At 48.2% G+C, this 11,892-nt stretch overlaps 1 protein-coding gene across 2 annotated transcripts; it reads right to left on the reverse strand.

The window, feature by feature from the left end:
• Positions 1 to 362: 362 nt before the first annotated feature.
• Positions 363 to 11,055, reverse strand: tom1 (target of myb1 membrane trafficking protein). 2 transcript variants are annotated; one of them, XM_079746970.1, is made up of 15 exons: positions 10,908 to 11,055; positions 10,295 to 10,379; positions 10,116 to 10,194; positions 9,590 to 9,739; positions 9,179 to 9,316; positions 7,797 to 7,880; positions 7,453 to 7,569; positions 6,391 to 6,524; positions 6,238 to 6,280; positions 6,040 to 6,154; positions 5,722 to 5,788; positions 5,310 to 5,379; positions 2,226 to 2,288; positions 2,068 to 2,107; positions 363 to 1,458 (listed from the first exon to the last, which is right to left on the reverse strand). In XM_079746970.1, exons 1-15 carry the CDS (start codon positions 10,957 to 10,959, stop codon positions 1,337 to 1,339), a joined length of 1,359 nt encoding a protein of 452 aa, XP_079603096.1. In that variant the 5' UTR covers positions 10,960 to 11,055; the 3' UTR covers positions 363 to 1,336. The 2 variants fall into 2 exon arrangements, with proteins under 2 accessions (XP_079603096.1, XP_079603097.1); XM_079746971.1 differs by lacking the exon at positions 7,797 to 7,880.
• Positions 11,056 to 11,892: the final 837 nt, after the last annotated feature.

Raw genomic sequence — 11,892 nt, forward strand, 5'->3', positions numbered from 1 at the left:
AGGGTCTATCCCTGCACTCCTTGTGCCCTCATGGGATGGAAAATGGTGTCTTCTTTCAACTGTGCGTACCACTGTTGTAATCTGTAATTTAAGTAGTTAAGTTGTGTTGTTGTCCTCACACATTACACACACACAAACCGACACACTAACTCACAGCTAACATTGTGAAGCGGCATCATTCATGTTTGGAGCATTTCTTTGTTTCTTCATGTGTGGGACTTGTGAAGATCAGCCAGGCTATACATGCAGTCAGAGCACATGGTGGCACTTTTTATTGGCATACGCAGGACAGAACAGTTTATTACACAACATGACAAAAGGATTCAGACTGGATCAGTCTGAATCCAGGATCAGTGTCTGGATCCATCAGCAGAAGCTTGGTTCTTCTAACATTGAGTTGAGGTTAGGGTTAGGGTTAGTTACTAACCCTAACCCTAACCTTCACCTTCTTCTCAGTGCAGAAACCCTCCCTACTGCTCAAGCTAAGTTACAAAACCAGCAGAAAATTAAACAGCAATGTGAGTGAAACAGCAGCATATTTCTTCAATCACAACCCCTCCATGAATTAGGCTCATCTTAAACTTCTCGCTTACGTGTTCATAAGCTTATAAAATGTCAAACTACGTTACATTTTTAATCATACACTTGTAGGGCTAATGGACAAACCCTCACAGAATGAAAATGTATAAATGAATACTCGAGTATCAGTTTAATAGTATTCAGCACACTATAGTGTCAGACGTGTAAAAATGGGATATCCTTCTCAGACAAAGTTAAGTAAGTTAAATTGTCATCGTCGCTCTACTTAAAGCTCTACAACATGTATGAGCAGCGCTTTAGTGCCTGCTCTTCATGTCAGCCCCATTTCTTTACTTGTCGTGACGTACGACATTGAATTAAATATACGCTAGTTTTTGTTTCATTAGCAGAAAGGAAACAAATTTAGTTTAAAAAAAATATTTTCATAGTATTTGTACTTACTCACAATTGGTTAAAAATATTCTTGGTCCAAAATAACTTATTCCATACAACACACACACACACACACACACACACACACACACACACACACACACACACACACACCGTTGCAGAATTCCTCTTCTCATTTAATTGGCTAGCAGCAGATTCCATTCCTCTGGCCAGCCATCGAAAGTCTGAGGGGGTCCTGGGGGTCTGGGCTGCAGGTCCATCAGAGGGGGTCCTGGGGGTCTGGGCTGCAGGTCCATCAGAGGGGGTCCTGGGGGTCTGGGCTGCAGGTCCATCAGAGGGGGTCCTGGGGGTCTGGGCTGCAGGTCCATCAGAGGGGGTCCTGGGGGTCTGGGCTGCAGGTCCATCAGAGGGGGTCCTGGGGGTCTGGGCTGCAGGTCCCGGGGGGGCTGTGGTCCAGGGAGGGGGTCCGCAGCGAGGGCAGGCGCTCGGCCGCCTGGGCCCTGCCAGCCAGGAACCTGTCAAACTCTGGGGAGACACAGCCGGTCAGAGACCCCGGAGGACCAGGGGACCAGAGGACCAGAGGACCAGAGGACCAGGGGACCAGAGGACCAGAGGACCAGAGGACCAGGGGACCAGAGGACCAGAGGACCAGAGGACCAGAGGACCAGGGGACCAGAGGACCAGAGGACCAGAGGACCAGGGGACCAGGGGACCAGAGGACCAGGGGAGAGGACCAGGGGACCAGGGGACCAGAGGACCAGGGGACCAGAGGACCAGTGGACCAGAGGACCAGAGGACCAGGGGACCAGGGGACCAGAGGACCAGGGGAGAGGACCAGGGGACCAGGGGACCAGAGGACCAGGGGACCAGAGGACCAGTGGACCAGAGGACCAGAGGACCAGAGGACCAGAGGACCAGAGGACCAGGGGACCAGAGGACCAGGGGAGAGGACCAGGGGACCAGGGGACCAGAGGACCAGAGGACCAGGGGACCAGAGGACCAGGGGACCAGAGGACCAGGGGACCAGGGGACCAGAGGACCAGGGGACCAGAGGACCAGGGGAGAGGACCAGAGGACCAGAGGACCAGGGGACCAGAGGACCAGGGGACCAGAGAGGCTAACCCTGACCCTTACCTGCACTGGTCACGCCCTCCGAGTCGTCAAAGTCAGCATTCTGTGGGAATCAAGAGATCACACTGTTTTATACTACAGCATGTTAAATACTCCATCCTGATTGGTCAATAACGTTCCAAAATGTGTGTCATCTTTAATCCTAAGAACCAATCACTGACCTCGTCATCGTAATCCAGCCATTTTTCGATGTCATCCATCATGTTCGATTGGTTGAGAGGAATCTGAGGAAAAAGAGTTCAGAGTTTCAACTCAGAAGTCGGGTTAGAGATTAGCTTTCCTGCTCTGTGTCCACATGAGGCTAGCTAGCTTGTGTTGCTACCTACCTGGGCGTAATATATAGTTCACATGTATAGTGTAAAATAAAGTTAACATACTGTATAGTGTAATATATAGTTCACATGTATAGTGTAATATATAGTGTACATACTGTATAGTGTAATATATAGTTCACATATATAGTGTAATGTATAGTGTACATACTGTATAGTGTAATGTATAGTGTACATACTGTATAGTGTAATATATAGTTCACATGTATAGTGTAATGCATAGTGTACATACTGTATAGTGTAATGGAGTGAAACCTTGCTTACACCAGAACATCAAGCACATACAAACACCAATGATGCATAACTGAATGCCTTTAAAACACCTGCAGAACATGCAATTACACCATAAGGACGCTGCACAAAATTAGATATGGAATAATGATACTTCAAATTAAAAAGTAAAATAATTGATCTATATCTATCAATCTATAGATATAGATATCTACACAGCGCAGTCGACAGGAGGATAACACAGGGGGGCAATAACAGTGGGATGCTTCTTCCTCATTGGGCTAAATAAGGTCACATGTCATCACAGCTGCAGGTCAGAGGTCACAGGAGCCCTGATGACCTTTAGGTCTGGAGGTCAGAGGTCACGGGAGGTCTGGCGGAGTCACCACCACATGCAGGATCCTCCAACACCAAACTCTAAATAATAATACAATCACAGAACACGTACGCATGCTTTCCACCAAGCAGCAGGGATAAACTGGGAACCAGTATGAACCACGCAAAATAAAAACAAGACAAGTTGATCAGAACGGGTGCAGCCATGAGACGCCCACAGCACCCTGCTCCCCGACAGCACCCACCATTCCCCTCCTAACCATCCAGTCAGAGTACGGAGACAGGCTGCGGCTGTGGTCCTTCAAACAAATCAGGTGGTCAGGGTTAGACACTCAACCAGATGACCAGGTCAGGGTTAGACACTCAACCAGATGACCAGGTCAGGGTTACACACTCAACCAGATGACCAGGTCACCGCTAGTGACCAGGTTAGGCTTAGACAATCAACCAGGTGACCAGGTCACTGCTAGTGACCAGGTCAGGCTTAGACACTCAACCAGATGACCAGGTCAGGGTTAGACACTCGATCAGGTGACCAGGTCACCGCTAGTGACCAGGTCAGGCTTAGACACTCAACCAGATGACCAGGTCAGGCTTAGACACTCGATCAGGTGACCAGGTCACCGTTAGACACATCTACGATGGGGTCACGATTAGAATCTGAATCGATTCCAAACTATTCTGTTCAGTTCATAGGGTTAGGGTTAGGGTTAGTTTCAGTTCATAGGGTTAGGGTTAGTTTCAGTTCATAGGGTTAGGGTTAGTTTCAGTTCGTAGGGGCGCGTACAGGACCAACTCCCGTCCGCTGTGAACTTAAAAGGCAGAGTCCCAAATTATGGCATGAAAGCAGGTTAAGTGTTCTGTTGTTTTAGTTATTTTAACCAATTGCAATAACGTAAAAACACAAAGACAAACCTAAATAGATTTAGTTAAGATAAGAGTGACGATTCTTACATGAATCAATTAGTTTCCCGCCCTGAGTGAATACAGGTTCTGGTTGATGTCTGCCTCTGTAGGAGACTGTAGATTCTCCCCCAGCTAATCTTAGGGCCAGCCGAAACAACAGTAATATAGTTACTAAAGTTACTAACCCTAACCGTTATAGTTACTATAGTACCCTAACTCTAATCCTTAGTTACTATAGTACCCTAACCCTAACCCTTATAGTTACTTTAGTACCCTAACCCTTATAGTTACTATAGTACCCTTACCCTTATAGTTACTATAGTACCCTTACCCTTATAGTTACTATAGTACCCTAACTCTAACCCTTATAGTTACTACAGTACCCTAACCCTTATAGTTACTATAGTACCCTAACCCTTAGTTACTATAGTACCCTAACCCTTATAGTTACTATAGTACCCTAACCCTTATAGTTACTATAGTACCCTAACCCTTATAGTTAATATAGTACCCTAACCCTTATAGTTAATATAGTACCCTAACCCTTATAGTTAATATAGTACCCTAACCCTTATAGTTACTATAGTACCCTAACCCTTATAGTTACTATAGTACCCTAACCCTTATAGTTAATATAGTACCCTAACCCTTATAGTTACTATAGTACCCTAACCCTTATAGTTACTATAGTACCCTAACCCTTAGTTACTATAGTACCCTAACCCTAACCCTTATAGTTACTATAGTACCCTAACCCTAACCCTTATAGTTACTATAGTACCCTAACCCTAACCCTTATAGTTACTATAGTACCCTAACCCTAACCCTTATAGTTACTATAGTACCCTAACCCTAACCCTTATAGTTACTATAGTACCCTAACCCTATATCACTGTTGTTTCAATAGGGCTGCCCCTATGTTGGACCTACTGAGCTGAGCGTGTGTCCGTGTTTGACCTTAATGCGCTGCTTGCTATCCATATCATGCATTTGCATCTACTTCCCATTTTAGGAATTCTTTTAGTTCATTCATGAACTTTTGCTCCAGTTAAGTTTCAAACCAGCCAGTTTGTTTGTGAATGCATACTTTATACCGGCACTGAGACCCGTTTACCGTTGTAAATAGTAGCTTATAATCAGATTCTGCAACATGGCGGTTGAGAAAGCCATCATTACTCGTGATAATTAATTTATCCTGCCTTGTGACAGCAGCGTGTACCAAACAGATAAGCTCAAATGTTTTCATACAAACCCGCAATTCTCTTGATACGTTCACATTTTGTGGGTGGAAAATTATTTGAAGCATTTATTTTGCTCTTCTCTGTAAAATAACCCAAGCCGTTTCCAATTCTAACCTCGGTTAACCTCCCGCTAGAAGCGCAACATTCATCAATCTAAACAGAACATGTTGAGGAAAAGGTTTTGAGGTTGTCTATTTACCATTCCGTGAGTCTGGACGCAGTGAGCGTGGGCGCTGGCCACGCCCTCCACAGCATCTCCCCCCGGCTCACTGAAACACACACTGGGTCAGCTACCATGGCAACACAGGTGGAGCCAGCATCAGTACCGATGTAGTCATAGGCCCTGTTATCATTTAGAACCAGTCTGCCAGCGGCCCGCACCGCAGAAGTCCTGCGATGATGTGCTTCAAATGAAGTCACGTCAACATTCCACGACTATACGATATCAGAATCTTCTGGAATGCCATCATTTAAAGTTTGTTGAGGGAAGAGTTTGGAATGAAAGTGATTCATCGATAATGTTAGTTACAGCTATATTAACTTATCATTACTGTATTTCTCTGAACCATTCAATCTCTCTCGGGGTCTCTGAAACGTGTCAAGATGTTTACCTTCGTCTGAGATGAGATTCAGAGTTTGTTTGAGGAAAATCTGCATCTGAGTCCGATTCCCGGGTACCTGTACAGAGAGGGTTAGTAAGTAGTAAGTAGTTAGTTATATGAACACTAGAGGTGACTAAACATGTTAGGGATGGTTTCTTCATGCCAACTACAGCTAGAGGGTCCAGATGTTAAGCTTTTACTTAGGAATTCAGGGATTCATTCCATTGGCCATAAAATAACTTCTGTGCAGCAAAGTGCCAAACCTGCCAGATAAGTCCTCTGGGTGGGGGAGATGTGGCTACGAACATGTTAGCTGTAGCTACTTACTCAGGTTAACAAACTGGCTGGACACAGCTTCAACCGGGGATTGGTTAAAGACGTCTGATTGGTCGACAGAGTTGCTGGCCAGCCCCAGTTCAGTCAAGTTGACATAAGTGGGGGTCTGAGAGATAATGACACATTAAATGATGCGTGGCATTACAGGGGAACGTGTGGATTTAACACGCATTTCCGGAACAGACTTACCTTTGGCGTTGTGCTTTCCCCGTTGGTCATTTGTCTTTCAAACCTGTGAAGATGGGACTCATAGTTACTGAACACAATTAAAAACATATTTATAAAAATAAATAACTTTTCTTTTTAATAATATAAAAACATTCCACTGTCCCCAACACGGACCTCTGGTAGCGGGCGAAGGTGGTGTTCATCTCATCGTTTACTGCCAGCAGCTCCTCGATCAGCTGCTCCTCGCTGAGACAAGGGACCATCTCCAGGATGCGTTCCTGCATAGCCTTGCAGACCAGGTACAGCAGCTGCTGGGACACAGAGGAACCTCAGAGATAGGGCCTGAAGAGCTGAAGAGCTGAGGACCAGCAACATCTGCTGCTGGGACACAGAGGAACCTCAGACACAGGGCCTGAAGAGCTGAAGACCTGAGGACCAGGAACAGCTGCTGCTGGGACACAGAGGAACCTCAGACACAGGGCCTGAAGACCTGAGGACCAGGAACAGCTGCTACTGGGACACAGAGGAACCTCAGACACAGGGCCTGAAGAGCTGAAGACCTGAGGACCAGCAACAGCTGCTGCTGGGACACAGAGGAACCTCAGACACAGGGCCTGAAGAGCTGAAGACCTGAGGACCAGGAACAGCTGCTGCTGGGACACAGAGGAACCTCATACACAGGGCCTGAAGACCTGAAGACCTGAGGACCAGGAACAGCTGCTGCTGGGACACAGAGGAACCTCAGACACAGGGCCTGAAGACCTGAGGACCAGGAACAGCTGCTGCTGGGACACAGAGGAACCTCAGACACAGGGCCTGAAGACCTGAGGACCAGGAACAGCTGCTGCTGGGACACAGAGGAACCTCAGACACAGGGCCTGAAGACCTGAAGACCTGAGGACCAGCAACAGCTGCTGCTGGGACACAGAGGAACCTCAGACACAGGGCCTGAAAAGCTGAAGACCTGAGGACCAGGAACAGCTGCTGCTGGGACACAGAAGAACCTCAGACACAGGGCCTGAAGACCTGAGGACCAGCAGGAGGCCGGGGGCGGAGTCACAAGGGCCACTAAGTTTAGCAAAAGCTTCAGCGTGAACGTAAGCAACAGAACCTGACCCAGCAGGCTGGACCACATTCAGATATGTGGTCCGCCCAGTTGGGCGGGGCCCAGTGCATCGATCAGTCTGACGGTGGAAACACAGGAACCAGTGTTGCCGCAGAACGCTGCGGTCTTACCTGAAGCCTCTCCACGTCTGCGTGAGTGGCGGTGACGGGGTCCAGCTGACTCATCATGTCGGCCATGACGGTGAGGTCGCTCTGCACCCCCCCCATGTCCGCCTTCAGCTTCTTTACCTGCGCAGAACGTAGAGTCTGAGCACAATGGACCCAACTCAGGGTGCCTCCGCTAAACCATGACAGACCTTTAGGCTAACGGCAAACGAGCCAGAGAGAGAACGACGACCAAGTAAGAAACCTTAGAGAAAGAGCTGAAGGCCTCAGACGGTCAACCCGTCTCAGAGTCAAAACAGTTTCATCACACATCGAACCCGGGCGTCTGAGGGACCTGAGGGCACCATCACCTGGTCGGGGCTGAAGACACGGTGGTCCTGCTGGGAGGGGGGCCGGTGGGGGGGGATGGACAGAGCCCCGTTCACAGGCAAGCTCTGGTGAGCGAAAGCACAGAGTCACCACAGGAGAACCCAAACCAGACAGGAGAACCCAGACCAGAAAGGAGAACCCAAACCAGAGAGGAGAACCCAAACCAGACCAGACAGGAGAACCCAAACCAGACAGGAGAACCCAGACCAGAAAGGAGAACCCAGACCAGACCAGACAGGAGAACCCAGACCAGACCAGACAGGAGAACCCAGACCAGACCAGACAGGAGAACCCAAACCAGACAGGAGAACCCAGACCAGAAAGGAGAACCCAGACCAGACCAGACAGGAGAACCCAGACCAGACCAGACAGGAGAACCCAGACCAGACCAGACAGGAGAACCCAAACCAGACAGGAGAACCCAGACCAGAAAGGAGAACCCAGACCAGACCAGACAGGAGAACCCAGACCAGACCAGACCAGACCAGACCAGACAGGAGAACCCAGACCAGACAGGAGAACCTGGCAACAGACCAGACAGGAGAACCCAGACCAGACCAGAGAACCCCGCACCAGACCAGACAGGAGAACCCAAACCAGAAAGGAGAACCCAGACTAGACCAGACCCCCTCCCGGGACATGCGTTATAGACACCATGGGACGGAGAGCTGAGGACTTCCTCTACTTCATCATATCACCTCCAACCAAACCCTTTTATTTTAGTTCTGGGTAACTTTCTTCTTCTGTGGGTCTCATAAACATTAGCTCCTCCCCAGCTCTTTAGGATAGTGGCTGTCATGCTCCACTCTTCAACCAGTAACACAACCTGCCTCCCCCCATCATACAAAGCTTGCAACAAACAAAGCTCACAGCTGGTTCGCAGGTCCAGATCACAGTTCTGTGTCACGGGTTCAGAGTAAGGGTTCTGTGTAATGGGTTGAGAGTAAGGGTTCTGTGGTATGGGTTCTGTGTCATGGGTTCTGTGTCAGGGGTTCAGAGTAAGGGTTCTGTGTAATGGGTTGAGAGTAAGGGTTCTGTGTCACGGGTTCTGTGTCAGGGGTTCAGAGTAAGGGTTCTGTGTCATGGGTTCTGTGTCAGGGGTTCCGAGTAAGGGTTCTGCGTCATGGGTTCTGTGTCATGGGTTCTGCGTCATGGGTTCTGCGTCATGGGTTCTTTGTCATGGGTTCTCTGTCATGGGTTCTGTGTCATGGGTTCTGTGTCATGGGTTCATAGCAAGGGTTCTGTGTCATGGGTTCAGAGTAAGGGTTCTGCGTCATCGGTTCTGTGTCAGGGTTCTGTGTCATGGGTTCTGTGTCAGGTGTCTCTAGCACGTCTCTAACAGCTAGGCTGTCTCTCCGGTCACCTTGCGCGCCGCGGGGTTGCTGGTTGAGTTCCCTTCGAGCTGCACCACGGGGAAGTCCAGGCCTTTCCTCCGCAGGTCCTCGTAGACCGACACCACCCCGGTCAGGTCGGGGGAGCTGCGGAACGCATCGGCCCAAGCCTTCACCCGGAACGCCGTCGGGAAGAAAATCAGGAAGAGGCAGTGAGAAGAGAACCCAGAACCCTGTTCAAAACAACAGCTGGAACAACATCTGACCAGACGTTGTGCAATAAGGAGCAGCTATGTTGAGAGGTTCTTCACCTCAGACGTCAGCATTACACACCAGACACACTAGAACTTATTGTCAGTGTATGCATTACATATCACCTCACATGTGACTAAGGTCACATGACTAAGCGTCATGTGACTAAGGTCACTTGACGCGTGGCTCACCTGGATCAGGCTGAGCACGCGGTCGTGCAGAACCAGCGGAGGGTTGTTCTTGGGGATGATGGCCCGGACCAGGACGGCCTCGATGAACTCCCGCGTGGACACCAGCACGTGGAACCTATGGCCGCAGTTCTTCACACAGGCCTCCAGGACCTGAGGCCGCCAAGGAGAGACGGAGTCGGGCCAACCAATAGAGCTCATGGAAACACAGCATGAAACAATAAGATTCACAAGAGCTGATCAGCCAATCAGGGTTTACAGGAGCAGAATGATCAGCCAATCAGGGTTTACAGGAGCAGAATGATCAGCCAATCAGGGTTTACAGGAGCAGAATGATCAGCCAATCAGGGTTTACAGGAGAAGAATGATCAGCCAATCAGGGTTTACAGGAGAAGAATGATCAGCCAATCAGGGTTTACAGGAGCAGAATGATCAGCCAATCAGGGTTTACAGGAGAGGGCAGCTAAACCAATCAGGTCGTACAGGAGAACAGTGATTAGCCATTATTATGAGTTAAAGGAATGCTCACCGACAGTGTGTACATAACCTCCTTGAAGTTCTTGTTGCCCACAATCCGCCTCCTAACTGCTTTGACTGCGTCTCTGGGCCTGTGGATTCACACAACACTTAGCGTCCTGACCCGTTATTAATGCATCCTGCAGATCCATGATCAGCTGATGCATGATGCATAATGCAGTCCACACACACCCCTCCTCCGAGCCGTTGACCAGGTCGCAGATCTCCATGGTAAGGGCCCAGTTCTCCGACTGCAGGCTGGAGCTGGTGGCGAGCTCTGGAGAACACACACCACGTCACTTAATTAATTATTATATTCTCATTACATGGTGGGCAGTCATTACAATTAATTTATAAACACATTTCAACCAATGACTGCACTTCGTGGGTATCTGTTGGACGGACCAACGTCGGTCCATCTTCCTGACCCAGTTTGAATCGTGAGGATGTGTGCCACATTCGCTCGGTCCCACTAGGACGGATTTACAGCCAATCAATTTGGGGATTACAGCTCTCAGTCCCGCCCCAGAAGTGTTGCTATTGTGTCGTGAACGCGTCAGTCAAGCAATTAACATGCGTTGAGCTGTCGATCTGCATAATTACAGCCCTGCCTCGGACGCGTTTCGGTTGTCAATGCATTAAATATCGTTTCATGGATTTAAACCCATTTCCCTAAACGCGCCCCTGGCTCCCGGGGCAACTGGAGGATCCCGGGTAACAGGAAGGTGTTCCCCGGGCTGTGAGGGGCGTCTGTGTGCCTCCCAGGATAACAGACTGACACTAGTGCTCCATTAACGCAGTTTACCAATCCGAGTGCCAATCGGCGTGCTGAAAAGGTTCCCGATTAAAAACTCCATCTTCTCCTTCGCACCACCGACCGAAGACGAACCGGAGCGGCCAGCGCCAGAGTCCCGTCCCGACAATAGATGCGGTTGATTCAGAGTCCGCTCACACACACACAACCCAGAGCCCCAGTTCAACCGGGTTGCGTCATTCCTTAAAGGGGCAGTACCACGCACTGTGATGCTGTCATTCTTACCAGTACCAGTCCACCCAGTTAAATGACATCTGATTTGATCAAGGTCGTACATTATGCATTTTTATTAGCATAATTAATTCCTTATATGTATGAAGCCCAATTGGATCTAACAAGGTAAAGAGAGAAGGCATTCGCTCTATTATATTTATTGAGTGACTTATAGTGAAAATTGTTGCATTATAATATAGTGTCTGCGAATATAAACAAATCAATGTGATGAACATCACATTGATGTATCAACACATTTAGTTAATTATTTGGATCCTTTTTACCTCTGTAAATCGCAATAAACAGTGCGGCACGTATATATATCTGCACACGGGGACGCTGTTTCACTTCATATCACATTGCGTAATGTTTGTAAGATATTCGGATGAAAGATAAGAGAAGGGAAAGCAATTTTCTCAAAACAGTATTTCACTCAACACTGTCTAGGCCAACAGGCTGTAAACTGAAAACTCTAAACAAATGATTGACTCTGAATATTTAATGTACATCGATCTAGTCTTGAATAGATTGAGGCATTTGATAACACAGCGTTTAAATGTGTGACTCTCTGAGGTACATTAGGAATGATATGCTGTCCCTGATGTTTGATTCAGATGCTGTGGAGATGTCTCAACTCTGCATGTGGAGCAGGTGTATACAGTGTCTCTTCTTTTGCATTATTGTATTTATATATTAGTTAATTTAAAGGTCCAGGACATTGAAAGCAGCAGATACTACAGAACAATCACCATAGAAGGATCCA

This window comes from Pollachius pollachius (genome assembly GCF_949987615.1).
Source record: "Pollachius pollachius genome assembly, chromosome: 11".
Lineage (NCBI taxonomy): Eukaryota > Metazoa > Chordata > Actinopteri > Gadiformes > Gadidae > Pollachius > Pollachius pollachius.